Source organism: Oncorhynchus mykiss, chromosome 32, assembly GCF_013265735.2.
Source record: "Oncorhynchus mykiss isolate Arlee chromosome 32, USDA_OmykA_1.1, whole genome shotgun sequence".
In the NCBI taxonomy this organism is placed as follows: Eukaryota; Metazoa; Chordata; class Actinopteri; order Salmoniformes; family Salmonidae; genus Oncorhynchus; species Oncorhynchus mykiss.
In genome coordinates this window covers 35,305,581-35,321,929 of record NC_050572.1, presented here as the reverse complement: position 1 = coordinate 35,321,929, position 16,349 = coordinate 35,305,581, and the positions used below count along the sequence as shown (strand labels likewise).

Below are 16,349 nucleotides of genomic sequence, written 5' to 3'. Positions count from 1 at the left end.
CATGGGTGGGGGATATTTGTGACAATGACATAAAAAGGGGGGCAGAAGCACACCAGCACCCCATATTATATGTCCAACCATCCCTGAACTTCAGACTCTTTTGAAGCGCCCATCTTAATTATATGAGCCCACTCTACCTACATCCCTTTTCCCCATGGTGCTTCCTTCATTAATACCTGATTCAGTAACATCTAGACTGTTACACGTCTAAAAGTATCAGGGTGTTACTGTTTTTGCAACTTTTTCTCAGTTGTGTTCCGCTGTCTTACTTTAACCACCAACTCTTTTCTATACCTCCTCCCATACACTCTTGTGCAAATCATTTCTGCTTTCTTTGAGAATGGTGTCATAGTGGAAAGGATTTGTTATTTGCCTAAGACTGAGTCTTGTTCTGCCTGTAAAAGGCCCTGGTTGAAATAGTGCAAAAATCACTGTTGATAGTCACCTGGTCCACGTTGTAACAGTTGTATTTTGCATTTGACCATTTCCAAGAAATGTAGCAATATATATGAAATCATTCCTCTGCCTATTTGATCCATTCTGAAGGAAAGCAGTGAATATGTTTTGTGTGTGAGAGAGAATATGTATGCCTTGTAAATCTAGCAGAAAATGTGTTGCTTCCAAATGCAAGTTAAACGCCATTCCGTCTATACTGATACCAGACAAATGCATACTTACAAGTATTTTCAAATGTATTTCCAATATACTGGAATGCTATGTAGCTGGAGAGGGGTTGGAGTTTCTGGAGGTCTGTGTTCACTGGCAATTCCTCTCACTTCTGCATCAAATCAACCTCTACAATATATATTTTACTTATTTTATTACAAATATAGCAGTACACAGTCCTCCATAAATATATTGACTGACACATTCCTGTGTATTGGATCCTCTGTACATAGAAAATCTGCAAACAAATAGGAATGACATTTGCCATTGCTACTAACTTGTACTTGTTCAAAGTATAATTAAAGAAATGTAAAAAATTTTTTTTAATTTGTCACGCACTTATGGTCCTTATTTTTTGAGTTTTAATTGAACCATGTGTAGTACATCTAAAAGAGACAATGAGAAATTCTTGGTTCAACAAGACAACAGTCATCAAAAGGGTAGAAATGTAGCGTTGCACATGTCAGAGTACTTTACAGCTTTGATTGGATACATATAATATATGACAAAGGGTGATGTAATTATCTGAATTACTGTAGATGTGAATAGTTTAAGAGTGAAGTATGGTTATAAGTCGAATGCGAAGATCCGTCGTTATGAAAGAGGTAATGGGTGTTATTCATATGCCATTCTCACACTCAATATCAATATATTATACTGAACAAAAATGTAAACACCACATATAAAGTGTTGGTCCCATGTTTCATGAACTGAAATAAAAGATCCCAGAAATGTTCCATATGTACAAAAAGTTTATTTCTCAAATGTTCATAAATTTACATAAGTTTACATCCATGTTAGTGAGCATTTCTTCTTTGCCAAAATAATCCATCCACCTGACAGGTGGGGCATTTCAATAAACTGATTAAACAGCATGCTCATTAGACAAGTGCACCTTGTGCTGGGGACAATAACAGGCCACCTTATAATGTGCAGTTTTTCCACACAACATACTCACAGTTTTTTCTCAAATTTTGATGGAGCATGCTGACTGGTGGATTGTCCACCAGAGCTGTTGCTGGAGTAGTAATTTCTCTACCAATGTCGTTGTAGAGAATTTGGTAGTATGTCCAAGCGCAGACCAATTTTAACCATGACAGCTCAGGACCTCCACTTCCAGCTTCTTAACATGCAGTATCATCTGAGATCAGACACCCCGATAGCTGATGAAACTGGAATTGCACAACTGAAGAATTTGTCAGAAGAAACCGTCACAGGGAAGCCCATCTGCGTGCTCGTCGTACTCACCAGGGTCTTGACCTGACTTCAATGGACAAATGCTCACCTTTGATGGCCACTGGCACACTGAAGAAGTGTGCTCTTCATGGATGAATCCTGCATCGCGTGGGCAAGCGGTTTGCTGATGTCAACATTGTGAACAGAGTGCCCCATGGTGGCGGTGGGGTTATGGTATGGGGAAATAAACTATGGACAACGAACACAATTGCATTTTATCGATGGCAATTTGAATTGAATGCACAGAGAAACCGTGACGAGATCCTGAGGCCCATTGTTTCATTCATCCGCCGCCAACAACTCATATTTCAGGATGATAATGCGCGGTCCCATGTTGCAAGGATCTGTACACAATTCCCGGAAGCTGAAAATAAACATTTTTCCATGTCCTGCATACTCACAAGCATGTTTGGCATGCTCATGGATCAACGTGCAGGACAGCATGTTCCAGTTCCTGACAAAATCCAGCAACTTAAAAAAAATATTGAAAAGGAGTGGGACAACATTCCACAGGCGTCAATCAACAGCCTGATCAACTCTATGCTAAGGTGATGTGGGCTCCCGAGTAGCGTAGCGGTCTAAGGTACTGTGTCAGTCGTGCAAGAGGTGTCACTGGTTCAAATCCAAGTTGCATTATTATTGTTATTTGACCCTGCTGGTAATCTATGAACATTAGAACATCTTGGTCATGTTCTGTTATAATCTCCACCGGGCACAGCCAGAAGAGGACTGGCCACCCCCCATACCCTCTCTAGGTTTCTTCCTAGGTTCTGGCCTTTCTAGGGAGTTTTTCCTAGCCACTGTGCTTCTACACCTGCATTGCTTGCTGTTTGGGGTTTTAGGCTGGTTTCTGTACAGCACTTTGTGACATCAGCTGATGTAAGAATGGTTTTTATAAATACATTTGATTGATTAATTGCATCACACCCGGCCGTGATTGGGAGTCCCATAGGGCGGGGCACAATTGGCCCAGCGTCATCCGGGGTAGGTCGTCATTGTAAATAAGAATCTGTTCTTAACTGACTTGCCTAATTAAAAAATGTTATATTAAAATATATATATATATTAAATTAAATGTGTCCAGCTGCATGAGGCAAATGGTGGTCACACCAGATACTGACTGGTTTTCTGATCCACGCTCCTATCTTCATTTAAAAAGGTATCTGTTACCAACAGATGCACATCTGTATTCCCAGTCAGGTGAAATCCATAGATTAGGGCCTAAAGAACATATTTTAATTGACTGATGTCCTTATATGAACTATAACTCAGCAAAATCATTGAAATTGTTGCATGTTGAGTTTATATTTATGTTCAGTGTAGATACATACTATTTAGCCTCATATTGCCAGATTATTGCTATCAACCCTGTTTGTATCTTTTGGAACAATGGTAGTGAAGTTTATTAAAATGATGTAGAATAGATGGGCCACCACAGATGTTACAGGCATCCACAGGTCTTGACCACCATGTTGTGATGCTTCTTTAGGATCACATTGTTGTTGTCCTCGTAGAAGAGTACAGAGATGGGACTGAGCTTGGTGGGTGCCAGAACGCTTTGGGAACCTCATCTGGCTTCAAAAGGTGAACCTGCCATGAAAAAAGGTCAATCAGATTTATTCATACATACACTTTGATATAATCAATGATAATATCCTGTTTATAAAAGAGGTATGGATTATTATTATGCAGATGCTTCAGTGCTCTCCTACCTCAGTGGGATGTGGTTTCGCCCCCCTTGTCTGAATGTGTATGTGTTTTATATATGTTTTATCCCGGGTTGTCTGTGCTCCACAAGACTTTATAGCCTACTGAGCCAAAGCCTAGACTTTCAGAAGTTCAACAACAACTTCCATGAAACAAGCTAAAACATTTCAATGGGCCATTGACCTAGCTAGTGACTTAAAAAAAAGATTTGGTCTTTAAGTTTTATATTATACACACAACATAGGAAAACCTCTGGTGACAAAATAGGGTCAGTGGAATTAGAATGATGACCAGGAATTGTATAGGATTCTAATGGTAACCATAGCGTTCCAAACTCATTTCTATGGCAACACAGCTGTCAATTTTGTAAACAACAATTTCAAATATATGTGTTGCCATGAGACATCTAACCGTTAGAACATATCGGCGTTCTATTGAACGTTTTCTGTTCGAAAACAAGAACAACTTCAATTTGCTGTTCAACAACAACAAACTTGACGGATTTTTGAGACCTGAGATTGAAACATCGACTGGAAAATGCCTGGGTGCTTTTCAAGATTGACGGAGAGAGTGCGAGGACTTCGGCAGCCTTCTGCGTCGACAGGTTGTTCAAATTCATTTATGGGTTGTTTTTGTTGTCTTTTTCCGTTTTGCAGGGTTCGCGATCGTCGGGAGGTGGACAGCGACAGCGACTTCGAAGAGGGTACGTGGAGTTTTAAACTTCTTATTTTACCACATTCAACATTGACAATGTAATTTGTTAAATGTTGTGTATTTCTGTAATCCAAACTTTCAAGGTAACGTTAACTTGAGTAATTGTTGCTAAGCAATGCACTTTTGCTAGTAGTACTAGCTAGCGTGCTACGTTTTACGTCCTAATAATTGTTTGTTTGTTTTCCTTTTCCTACTTTTAGAATCAACTGTACTGGATGAGGTCCAGTTGGATGTGCCACTGCTGCCAGTTATCCTTCATGTCCAGGATGCTGCTATCATCCTTGAGGTACACTTTTCAGAAAGCTTTTGGTTTTATGTTTGAAAAGTATCCCACATATTCATTCTGAAAATCTTTGTTGTCTGCTTTAGGAGGCCACTGGTAATTGGCAGCTGATACCGATTAGGTACAGCCCCCTGTACTGTGGGCCTGTTGTGATCAGGGTAAGAGAACCACACACAGTCACATCACCGTTACAATGTTTGCTGTTTCTAACCTGAATGTACTGTAATGTCACCCCCCTCTTGTGCAGAACAATGCCAGTCCGGTGGCTAAAGCCTGGAGAACTTTCCAGTTCATCAGCCCCATTATCACCTACATGTGTGGGGGATCCCAGGTATGTGTCTTTGTAACTATCTAGTCCTAATCTACATTGTCCGAGTCATGTGATCAAGATGGAAATATGTTACAGCGATGGCTGATGTTGTTTTGTTGATGTTACTTGTCGTTTCTGTCCACAGCAGGTGGTGGTGAGGATGCACCATGTGAGTAGGGTTCGAGGCCTGGAGACTCAACTGGTGTGGGCCATCTCCAAGGAGACAGCCAGGCTTAGTCCAGAGGGCATCCCCTACTGTGCCACCAAGGTGCAGTCCGTCACTTGGATCCAGGTAAGATGTAAATACTACTGAAATAGTATTAGATTAGGCTTTTCTTGACTTATTCCATTTGGCCTTAACATGTCATCTCTCTCTGTCAGTATGTGGCTGGCAGGGTGACCCAGTATGCGTCTCACCTCCGCCACGAGACGTCTGTGGACGTGACGTTTGGCTGCTACCAGGTAAATAAAAATGTTCCTATGTATATAGAATACCAATTACTGTGCATTTTTCCATTAGATATGCTCTGTTTTCTAATAATGCGTGTGTGTGGTAAACAGGTGTGTTGTGTGTGTTTTTGGAGCAGCAGACTGATGTCTCGGTGGTGTACGCCACTCTCCACATGGGGCTGGATGGGCTGCTCTCCTCCTCGGCATGGTCGGAGGCTGCCTCCGTCTCTACGCCCACCAATCAGCAGTTCACTGAGCCAGAGCCAGAAGGCCACAACTGCTATGAGGTCAGATGTTAGACACACAGCTACACATTCTATAGACTAGTAGCATTAAGATCCATCCATTGACCCATTGTTTGTCATGTCATGTCACTGATGTTGAATGTTTGTTCTGTTGTTGTAGGGCTGGGAGGAGGACCTGCTGCCTGAGGAGAGGGAGGTTCCTCTGCTAAAGTGAGTTCCTCTAAATATCTGTGTAGTCTGGGCTTGTCAGATGCTGAAGCATAGTTGTCACCATCCTATATCCCCATTGACTCTACTGGTTGACATTCTCCATTCCCTCCCTCCCACAGCCTCTACCTTACCACCAAGAGAGTGGAGGACATCGCCCTGAGGCTCGTCTCCCTGCGCCAGGCCTTCACTGTGAGTGGACCCACTTAAAATGTTTCTCTCTGTATCTTCTTGTTCTGTCTGTCTCCTAGAGGAAGATGGGTGTCTCACCCTAACTCTTCCCTCTTCTCTAGACACTGCTTGGTTCCACCCTGAGCAGGAACCATCTGTTTGTGGCAGGAAAGGTCCTAATGGGCGCACTGGTTCAAGCCCACCACATGGTAGCTCACTAACTCATTATTCATTCAAGGGAAAGAGAGCGTCCTCAGTGGGAAATGTGTTCTGTTCATTAACATCAACGCTCTTTGCTTTGTGATAGGACGAGGCCGAATTCATCCGTGCCTATAATGACTTTGTGGACTACCTGAGTGACCCCTCGAAGGAGATTGACATTGAGAGGGAGCTGGCTGAGGCAAAGGTGGGTTCATTAACTCTTTTATGTCTCCACATGCATGTCTTTTATACATCACAGTATCTGATCTGTTTGAAATCATTCCTATTTTCTTGTCCTAGATCCATCATGTTAACCTGATAGATGTCCTCTTTGAACTGGTGCTGTTTGGGTTGATGATAGCTCAGAAGTCCCTGATTGTGGTAAGTAGCATCTCACTGGTACATGTTTCGATGTCTCTCTATTAGCAAATTCACTTCAATTTCTCTTCTCTCCTCCTCTGTTTCCTTTAGCACCCTGGTGGGTTCATGGAGCGTCTGTACGCTCTCCTGTACTCCTTCCTGCCCGCTGCTGCCAGCATTGAGCCAAAGGCTGAGAGATACCTGCTGCTGCTCAATGTAAGAGTCAAGAGTTTACTTCCTTATTCCTAGTTGACCTGAATAACAGGGTTTCAATGACATTTTACAGGGAGTAACTCTCCTTGTCTCTTTCCTCTTGGTAAGCTAGTAACTCAGAGCCATTATCTATGTGTTGTGTGGTGTTCTCTTCAGGGCGGGCTGATGGCTCTGCTTGATGACATGTTTGGGCAGCAGCTGGCCTGGTACTTTAACCCAGAATCTCTGGTCACTGAGCTCTCCAGCCTCCTGGAGTACCACCTGGAGAACCTCATGGCCAGCATGTAGTCCTACTGCAGAGATCTGAAAGGCCACTCTCTCTCTGTCTGTCCATCTCTCTCTCTCTCTGTCCGTCCATCTCTCTCTCTCTCTCGCTCTCCATCCATATCTCTCTCTCTGTCCCTCCATCCATATCTCTCTCTCTGTCCATCTCTCTTTCTCTCTCTCAGGATTTGAGGACTTGAAGTGCTTTGTTGAACCTTGATTAGTTAACACAAATTAAATTAATGTATTCTCTTGTTTTCTCTCCCCACAGGATTCTTGTGACACTTTGCCACCTAACAGGGATCTAGACACTAATGCACTACATTACTTTGCACTGAATTTTACATTTTTAAATAAAATAACTGGTAGTTTAAAAGCATTTGTCTCTGTCTTTTTTCATTTACTTGATCATTTCATCACAATTTCCTCTTCCTGGAGTTATGAGGCTAATATTACATGAACAATTATGCTTTATTCTTTAGATATGGAAATTAACAACAATCAATTGTGCGAGAGGGGGAGATGAGGTTACACGTCCTGTTAAAACTAACACGGCTCAAAAAGCAAACGGAATCTGGGAATAATGTGTACATCACTGGTTAGAGGACAATGTGTAGTAGACAGCTAGCTAGGCCTACATTTAGAAGTGTTGCATTTTGATTCAAGTGGGTCGCTAACACGGTAAGTGTAATGCAACTCTTTTTTTGTTCATCACTTCCATCAATGTCACGCTGAAATCAATAGAATCAGGGTTAAATGGTGGTGTAGCACTGTTTGAAGTAACACTATTCACACTTGGAATAACCTATACACGGTTGGTTAGATGAACTTGTAGAGGAATTCCATTTTTATCTTGGAATGTCAGCTGTTGATTTCGGTAGGAAACAGACCACTTTTTTGTTAGCTATCTTTAACTTATACGAAAACACGACGTGACATAGGATATCAACAGTGACACTATTTAAGTGACAGTTTGACTGTCAAATCCATGTATTGGTGTGTGGCCATTGACTTTTATAGAGAGAGCGCGTTTCATTTTCTTTGCCATTTCATTAATTTATGTGGCATTTCTAAGTCCTGCATAACCCAGTACGTGTGACAAAATCATTGGTACAAAACCACAGATATTGATCTGTTTTAAGCAGTCAATCATATGTCATCTTGAAAACTATACACTTTTATACTAATATCACCAATCTGAGGTAAAATGGATGTGTAATTCCACAACATTTCCTGGGGTGAAAATGAAGGTTTGTGCACAGAGCCATGAGCACAGAGCCACAGAGCACAGAGCCAATCTCCATAGACAGACATTGGCCTTACTGAAGAGCTCAGTGAATTTCAACATGGCACCACCTTTTCAACAAGTCAGTTAGTCAAATTTCTGTCCTGCTATAGCTGCCCCGGTCAACTATAAGTGCTGTTATTGTGAATTGGAAACGTCTAGGAGCAACAACGGCTCAGCCTTTAAGTGGTAGGCCACACAAGCTCACAGAACGGGAGTCCCCGCAGCAAGCCTTCCCAAAAGAGCGGAGGCTATTATAGCAGCAAAGGGGGAGCCAACGCCATATGCCCATAATTCTGGAATGAGATGTTCGACGAGCAGCTGTCCACATACTTTTGGTAATGTAGTTTTTTGCCCACTCGCAAACTATTGCAACAATGACATCTCTTTCTCACTCATTTAACCATTTAGAGAGTAAAATAATGCTCTCAACCACATTTTAACCAGGTGCTCTAGACTAGAGCCTCCATCGTCTGTACAGCAGCCTGAACGTTTGACATCCCTACCTTTTAGGTTTCTCTTTGTGTCTAGTCCATTGTACTGGCCTGTGTGATGTGTAGGACTTTGATGCATTTTATTGCTTTGTTTATCGTTTATCACCTGAAAATTCAGTCTCAGCCAACAATTGTTGATATCCTCCGTCCCTTACCTGACCCTTACAGACGCAGATGCCGGACCCGAAGACGTTCAAGCAGCACTTTGAGAGCAAGCATCCCAAATCCCCAATGCCCCCAGAGCTGGATGATGTTGAGGCTTAAAAGACCAACACACACAATGGACCTACAGCTGGGTTAAGATGCTCTCATCATTCAGACTCCCAGTTTACATGTTAGAAGCAAACTCTTTCCCTATGCTAAAGTTGTATTTTGTATGACTCAATATGTGGATATGTTGTCACTCATCGCCTTTCATGTTGTGATTCACAGACACACGATGACCACGATTAGAGCGCTGCAACTGGAACTTAATGGCGTCAAGAGACAAAATACTGAGACCCCTGGACATGGGTGGGGGATATTTGTGACAATGACATAAAAAGGGGGGCAGAAGCACACCAGCACCCCATATTATATGTCCAACCATCCCTGAACTTCAGACTCTTTTGAAGCGCCCATCTTAATTATATGAGCCCACTCTACCTACATCCCTTTTCCCCATGGTGCTTCCTTCATTAATACCTGATTCAGTAACATCTAGACTGTTACACGTCTAAAAGTATCAGGGTGTTACTGTTTTTGCAACTTTTTCTCAGTTGTGTACCGCTGTCTTACTTTAACCACCAACTCTTTTCTATACCTCCTCCCATACACTCTTGTGCAAATCATTTCTGCTTTCTTTGAGAATGGTGTCATAGTGGAAAGGATTTGTTATTTGCCTAAGACTGAGTCTTGTTCTGCCTGTAAAAGGCCCTGGTTGAAACAGTGCCAAAATCACTGTGGATAGTCACCTGGTCCACGTTGTAACAGTTGTATTTTGCATTTGACCATTTCCAAGAAATGTAGCAATATATATGAAATCATTCCTCTGCCTATTTGATCCATTCTGAAGGAAAGCAGTGAATATGTTTTGTGTGTGAGAGAATATAAATGACTTCCAAATGCAAGTTAAATGCCCCTCCGTCTATACTGATACCAGTATTGTATACTTACAAGTATTTTCAAATGTATTTCCAATATACTGGAATGCTATGTAGCTGAAGAGGGGTGACACTGTTTAGGATAGGAGTGTCAATGGCATTTACTCTCACGTCTGCATCAAATCAACCTCTGCAATAAATATTCTAGTTTGTTTTATTACAAATATAGCAGTACACAGTCTTCCGTAAATATGTTGACAATGACATTCCTGTATATTGGATCCTCTGTACATAGAAAAACGACAAAAAAATAGAATTGGACATTTTCCATTGCTACTAACTTGTCCTGGTTACAGGTAGAACTAAATAAATGCGCACACTTATGGTCCATATATTTAGCGTTTTAATTTAACCATGTGTAGTACATCTAAAAGAGACAATGAGAAATTCTTGGTTCAACAAGACAACAGTCATCAAAAGGGTAGAAATGTAGCGTTGCACATGTCAGAGTACTTTACAGCTTTGATTGGATACATATAATATATGACAAAGGGTGATGTAATTATCTGAATTACTGTAGATGTGAATAGTTTAAGAGTGAAGTATGGTTATAAGTCGAATGCGAAGATCCGTCGTTATGAAAGAGGTAATGTGTGTTATTCATATACCATTCTCACACTCAATATCAATATATTATACTGAACAAAAATGTAAACACCACATATAAAGTGTTGGTCCCATGTTTCATGAACTGAAATAAAAGATCCCAGAAAAGTTCCATACGCACAAAAAGCGCATTTCTTTCTAATCTTGTGCACCAATTTGTTTACATCCCTGTCAGTGAACATTTCTCCTTTGCCAAGATAATCCATTCACCTGCTGACTACAGGAATGGCCACCAGAGCTGTTGCAAGATAATTTAATATTCCTTTCTCTACCATGTCGTTTTAGAGAATTTGGCTGTATATCCAACCGGCCTCACAACCGCACACGACGTGTAACCACGCCAGCCCAGGACCTCCACATCCGGCTATTCACCTGTGGGATCGTCTGAGATCAGACACCCGGATAGCTGATGCAACTGTGGGATTGCACAACTGAAGAATTTCTGCACAAACTGTAAGAAACCGTCACAGGGAAGACCATCTGCGTGCATGTCGTACTCACCAGGGTCTTACTGCAGTTCGGCATCATAACTGACTTCAGTGGGCAAATACTTACCTTCGATGGCCACTGGCACGCTGAAGAAGTGTGCTCTTTAAGGATCAATCCCGCGTCGCGTGGGCTAGCGGTTTGCTGATGTCAATGTTGTGAACAGAGTGCCCCATGGTGGCAGTGGGGTTACGGTATAGGCAGGCATAAGCTACGGACAACGAACACAATTGCATTTTATCGATGGCAATTTGAATGCACAGGATCTATGAGATCCTGAGGCCCATTGCTGTGCCAGTAATCCTCTGCCATCACCTCATATTTCAGCATGTTAATGCGCGGTCCCATTTCGCAAGGATCTGTACACAATTCCTGGGTGCTGAAAATGTCCCAATTCTTCCATGTCCTGCATGCTCACAAGCATGTTTGGGATGCTCTGGATTGACGTGCACGACAGCGCGTTCCAGGTCCCGCAACTTTTAAAAACCATCAAAGACGAGTGGGACAACATTCCACAGGCCTCAATCAACAGCCTGATCAACTATGCTAGGGAGCTCCCGAATGGCGCAGCGGTCTAAATTACAGCATCTCAGTGCAAGAGGCATCACTGCAGTCCCTGGTTGGAATCCAGGCTGCATGATATCCGGTCATGATTGGGAGTCCCATAGGGCGGTGCACAATTGGCCCAGCGTTGTCGGGTTTGGCTGGGGTAGGCCGACATTGTAAATAACAATTTGTTCTTAAATGACTTGCCTAGTTAAATAAAAAATAACAAAAACATTAAATTAAATGTGTCGCGCTGCATGAGGCAAATTGTGGTCACACCAGATACTGACTGGTTTTCTGATCCACGCTCCTATCTTCATTTAAAAAGGTATCTGTTACCAACAGATGCACATCTGTATTCCCAGTCAAGTGAAATCCATAGATTAGGGCCTAAAGAACATATTTTAATTGACTGATGTCCTTATATGAACTATAACTCAGTAAAATAATTGAAATTGTTGCATGTTGAGTTGATATTTATGTTCAGTGTAGATACATACTATTTAGCCTCATATTGCCAGATTATTGCTATCAACCCTGTTTGTATCTTTTGGAACAATGGTAGTGAAGTTTATTAAAATGATGTAGAATAGATGGGCCACCACAGATGTTACAGGCATCCACAGGTCTTGACCACCATGTTGCGATGCTTCTTTAGGATCACATTGTTGTTGTCGTCGTAGAAGAGTACAGAGATGGGACTGAGCTTGGTGGGTGCGCAGCACGCTTTGGGAACCTCATCCGGCTTCAAAAGGTGAACCTGCCATGAAAAAAGGTCAATCAGACTAATTCATACATACACTTTGATATAATCAATGATAATATCCTGTTTATAAAAGAGGTATGGATTATTATTATGCAGATGCTTCAGTGCTCTCCTACCTCAGTGGGATGTGGTTTCGCCCCCCTTGTCTAAATGTGTATGTGTTTTATATATTTTTTATCCCGGGTTGTCTGTGCTCCACAAGACTTTATAGCCCACTGAGCCAAAGCCTAGACTTTCAGAAGTTCAACAACAACTTCCATGAAACAAGCTAAAACATTTCAATGGGCCATTGACCTAGCTAGTGACTTAAAAAAATATATTTGGTCTTTAAGTTTTATATTATACACACACAACATAGGAAAGCCTCTGGTGACAAAATAGGGTCAGTGGAATTAGAATGATGACCAGGAATTGTATAGGATTCTAATGGTAACCATAGCGTTCCAAACTCATTTCTATGGCAACACAGCTGTCAATTTTGTAAACAACAATTTCAAATATATGTGTTGCCATGAGACATCTAACCGTTAGAACATATCGGCGTTCTATTGAACGTTTTCTGTTCGAAAACAAGAACAACTTCAATTTGCTGTTCAACAACAACAAACTTGACGGATTTTTGAGACCTGAGATTGAAACATCGACTGGAAAATGCCTGGGTGCTTTTCAAGATTGACGGAGAGAGTGCGAGGACTTCGGCAGCCTTCTGCGTCGACAGGTTGTTCAAATTCATTTATGGGTTGTTTTTGTTGTCTTTTTCCGTTTTGCAGGGTTCGCGATCGTCGGGAGGTGGACAGCGACAGCGACTTCGAAGAGGGTACGTGGAGTTTTAAACTTCTTATTTTACCACATTCAACATTGACAATGTAATTTGTTAAATGTTGTGTATTTCTGTAATCCAAACTTTCAAGGTAACGTTAACTTGAGTAATTGTTGCTAAGCAATGCACTTTTGCTAGTAGTACTAGCTAGCGTGCTACGTTTTACGTCCTAATAATTGTTTGTTTTCCTTTTCCTACTTTTAGAATCAACTGTACTGGATGAGGTCCAGTTGGATGTGCCACTGCTGCCAGTTATCCTTCATGTCCAGGATGCTGCTATCATCCTTGAGGTACACTTTTCAGAAAGCTTTTGGTTTTATGTTTGAAAAGTATCCCACATATTCATTCTGAAAATCTTTGTTGTCTGCTTTAGGAGGCCACTGGTAATTGGCAGCTGATACCGATTAGGTACAGCCCCCTGTACTGTGGGCCTGTTGTGATCAGGGTAAGAGAACCACACACAGTCACATCACCGTTACAATGTTTGCTGTTTCTAACCTGAATGTACTGTAATGTCACCCCCCTCTTGTGCAGAACAATGCCAGTCCGGTGGCTAAAGCCTGGAGAACTTTCCAGTTCATCAGCCCCATTATCACCTACATGTGTGGGGGATCCCAGGTATGTGTCTTTGTAACTATCTAGTCCTAATCTACATTGTCCGAGTCATGTGATCAAGATGGAAATATGTTACAGCGATGGCTGATGTTGTTTTGTTGATGTTACTTGTCGTTTCTGTCCACAGCAGGTGGTGGTGAGGATGCACCATGTGAGTAGGGTTCGAGGCCTGGAGACTCAACTGGTGTGGGCCATCTCCAAGGAGACAGCCAGGCTTAGTCCAGAGGGCATCCCCTACTGTGCCACCAAGGTGCAGTCCGTCACTTGGATCCAGGTAAGATGTAAATACTACTGAAATAGTATTAGATTAGGCTTTTCTTGACTTATTCCATTTGGCCTTAACATGTCATCTCTCTCTGTCAGTATGTGGCTGGCAGGGTGACCCAGTATGCGTCTCACCTCCGCCACGAGACGTCTGTGGACGTGACGTTTGGCTGCTACCAGGTAAATAAAAATGTTCCTATGTATATAGAATACCAATTACTGTGCATTTTTCCATTAGATATGCTCTGTTTTCTAATAATGCGTGTGTGTGGTAAACAGGTGTGTTGTGTGTGTTTTTGGAGCAGCAGACTGATGTCTCGGTGGTGTACGCCACTCTCCACATGGGGCTGGATGGGCTGCTCTCCTCCTCGGCATGGTCGGAGGCTGCCTCCGTCTCTACGCCCACCAATCAGCAGTTCACTGAGCCAGAGCCTGAAGGCCACAACTGCTATGAGGTCAGATGTTAGACACACAGCTACACATTCTATAGACTAGTAGCATTAAGATCCATCCATTGACCCATTGTTTGTCATGTCATGTCACTGATGTTGAATGTTTGTTCTGTTGTTGTAGGGCTGGGAGGAGGACCTGCTGCCTGAGGAGAGGGAGGTTCCTCTGCTAAAGTGAGTTCCTCTAAATATCTGTGTAGTCTGGGCTTGTCAGATGCTGAAGCATAGTTGTCACCATCCTATATCCCCATTGACTCTACTGGTTGACATTCTCCATTCCCTCCCTCCCACAGCCTCTACCTTACCACCAAGAGAGTGGAGGACATCGCCCTGAGGCTCGTCTCCCTGCGCCAGGCCTTCACTGTGAGTGGACCCACTTAAAATGTTTCTCTCTGTATCTTCTTGTTCTGTCTGTCTCCTAGAGGAAGATGGGTGTCTCACCCTAACTCTTCCCTCTTCTCTAGACACTGCTTGGTTCCACCCTGAGCAGGAACCATCTGTTTGTGGCAGGAAAGGTCCTAATGGGCGCACTGGTTCAAGCCCACCACATGGTAGCTCACTAACTCATTATTCATTCAAGGGAAAGAGAGCGTCCTCAGTGGGAAATGTGTTCTGTTCATTAACATCAACGCTCTTTGCTTTGTGATAGGACGAGGCCGAATTCATCCGTGCCTATAATGACTTTGTGGACTACCTGAGTGACCCCTCGAAGGAGATTGACATTGAGAGGGAGCTGGCTGAGGCAAAGGTGGGTTCATTAACTCTTTCATGTCTCCACATGCATGTCTTTTATACATCACAGTATCTGATCTGTTTGAAATCATTCCTATTTTCTTGTCCTAGATCCATCATGTTAACCTGATAGATGTCCTCTTTGAACTGGTGCTGTTTGGGTTGATGATAGCTCAGAAGTCCCTGATTGTGGTAAGTAGCATCTCACTGGTACATGTTTCGATGTCTCTCTATTAGCAAATTCACTTCAATTTCTCTTCTCTCCTCCTCTGTTTCCTTTAGCACCCTGGTGGGTTCATGGAGCGTCTGTACGCTCTCCTGTACTCCTTCCTGCCCGCTGCTGCCAGCATTGAGCCAAAGGCTGAGAGATACCTGCTGCTGCTCAATGTAAGAGTCAAGAGTTTACTTCCTTATTCCTAGTTGACCTGAATAACAGGGTTTCAATGACATTTTACAGGGAGTAACTCTCCTTGTCTCTTTCCTCTTGGTAAGCTAGTAACTCAGAGCCATTATCTATGTGTTGTGTGGTGTTCTCTTCAGGGCGGGCTGATGGCTCTGCTTGATGACATGTTTGGGCAGCAGCTGGCCTGGTACTTTAACCCAGAATCTCTGGTCACTGAGCTCTCCAGCCTCCTGGAGTACCACCTGGAGAACCTCATGGCCAGCATGTAGTCCTACTGCAGAGATCTGAAAGGCCACTCTCTCTCTGTCTGTCCATCTCTCTCTCTCTCTGTCCGTCCATCTCTCTCTCTCTCTCGCTCTCCATCCATATCTCTCTCTCTGTCCCTCCATCCATATCTCTCTCTCTGTCCATCTCTCTTTCTCTCTCTCAGGATTTGAGGACTTGAAGTGCTTTGTTGAACCTTGATTAGTTAACACAAATTAAATTAATGTATTCTCTTGTTTTCTCTCCCCACAGGATTCTTGTGACACTTTGCCACCTAACAGGGATCTAGACACTAATGCACTACATTACTTTGCACTGAATTTTACATTTTTAAATAAAATAACTGGTAGTTTAAAAGCATTTGTCTCTGTCTTTTTTCATTTACTTGATCATTTCATCACAATTTCCTCTTCCTGGAGTTATGAGGCTAATATTACATGAACAATTATG

General features: G+C 42.5%; 2 protein-coding genes and 1 long non-coding RNA gene across 10 annotated transcripts; all 3 read left to right on the top strand.

Annotated features, from left to right (window-relative positions):
* The first annotated feature begins 3,922 nt into the window (after positions 1-3,922).
* On the top strand, positions 3,923-7,397 carry LOC110489289. 4 transcript variants are annotated; one of them, XM_036971146.1, is made up of 14 exons: positions 3,923-4,312; positions 4,524-4,609; positions 4,693-4,764; positions 4,854-4,937; positions 5,062-5,208; positions 5,298-5,378; positions 5,507-5,653; positions 5,772-5,821; positions 5,941-6,010; positions 6,112-6,198; positions 6,297-6,395; positions 6,491-6,571; positions 6,662-6,766; positions 6,920-7,397. In XM_036971146.1, the coding sequence occupies exons 1-14, from the start codon at positions 4,147-4,149 to the stop codon at positions 7,049-7,051; spliced, it is 1,407 nt and encodes a 468-aa protein (XP_036827041.1). In that variant the 5' UTR covers positions 3,923-4,146; the 3' UTR covers positions 7,052-7,397. The 4 variants fall into 4 exon arrangements, with proteins under 4 accessions (XP_036827041.1, XP_036827039.1, XP_036827042.1 ...); XM_036971144.1 differs by having other exon boundaries at positions 5,501-5,653; XM_036971145.1 differs by having other exon boundaries at positions 3,927-4,312; positions 5,504-5,653.
* A 1,283-nt stretch (positions 7,398-8,680) lies between these two features.
* LOC110489331 lies at positions 8,681-9,293 on the top strand. Its single transcript, XR_002468551.2, has 2 exons — positions 8,681-9,102; positions 9,239-9,293. It is a non-coding gene; the product is annotated as an uncharacterized LOC110489331 (long non-coding RNA).
* A 986-nt stretch (positions 9,294-10,279) lies between these two features.
* On the top strand, positions 10,280-16,250 carry LOC118946475. Of its 5 annotated transcripts, XM_036971137.1 has the most exons (15): positions 10,280-11,007; positions 12,245-12,361; positions 13,377-13,462; positions 13,546-13,617; positions 13,707-13,790; positions 13,915-14,061; positions 14,151-14,231; positions 14,354-14,506; positions 14,625-14,674; positions 14,794-14,863; positions 14,965-15,051; positions 15,150-15,248; positions 15,344-15,424; positions 15,515-15,619; positions 15,773-16,250. In XM_036971137.1, exons 2-15 carry the CDS (start codon positions 12,352-12,354, stop codon positions 15,902-15,904), a joined length of 1,257 nt encoding a protein of 418 aa, XP_036827032.1. In that variant the 5' UTR covers positions 10,280-11,007; positions 12,245-12,351; the 3' UTR covers positions 15,905-16,250. The 5 variants fall into 5 exon arrangements, with proteins under 5 accessions (XP_036827032.1, XP_036827030.1, XP_036827028.1 ...); XM_036971135.1 differs by lacking the exons at positions 10,280-11,007; positions 12,245-12,361 and adding an exon at positions 12,519-13,169 and having other exon boundaries at positions 14,360-14,506; XM_036971133.1 differs by lacking the exons at positions 10,280-11,007; positions 12,245-12,361 and adding an exon at positions 12,519-13,169.
* Positions 16,251-16,349: the final 99 nt, after the last annotated feature.

Bases quoted from the DNA above. Each gene is read 5' to 3' on its own strand.
- LOC110489289 (XM_036971144.1), top strand. From the start codon at position 4,147: ATGCCTGGGTGCTTTTCAAGATTGACGGAGAGAGTGCGAGGACTTCGG. The intron at 6,011-6,111 runs GTGAGTGGACCC...CCTCTTCTCTAG, and splicing joins CCCTGCGCCAGGCCTTCACT to ACACTGCTTGGTTCCACCCT. The intron at 6,396-6,490 runs GTGGGTTCATTA...TTCTTGTCCTAG, and splicing joins GGGAGCTGGCTGAGGCAAAG to ATCCATCATGTTAACCTGAT.
- LOC118946475 (XM_036971133.1), top strand. From the start codon at position 13,004: ATGCCTGGGTGCTTTTCAAGATTGACGGAGAGAGTGCGAGGACTTCGG. The intron at 13,618-13,706 runs GTAAGAGAACCA...CCTCTTGTGCAG, and splicing joins GTGGGCCTGTTGTGATCAGG to AACAATGCCAGTCCGGTGGC. The intron at 13,791-13,914 runs GTATGTGTCTTT...TTCTGTCCACAG, and splicing joins ACATGTGTGGGGGATCCCAG to CAGGTGGTGGTGAGGATGCA.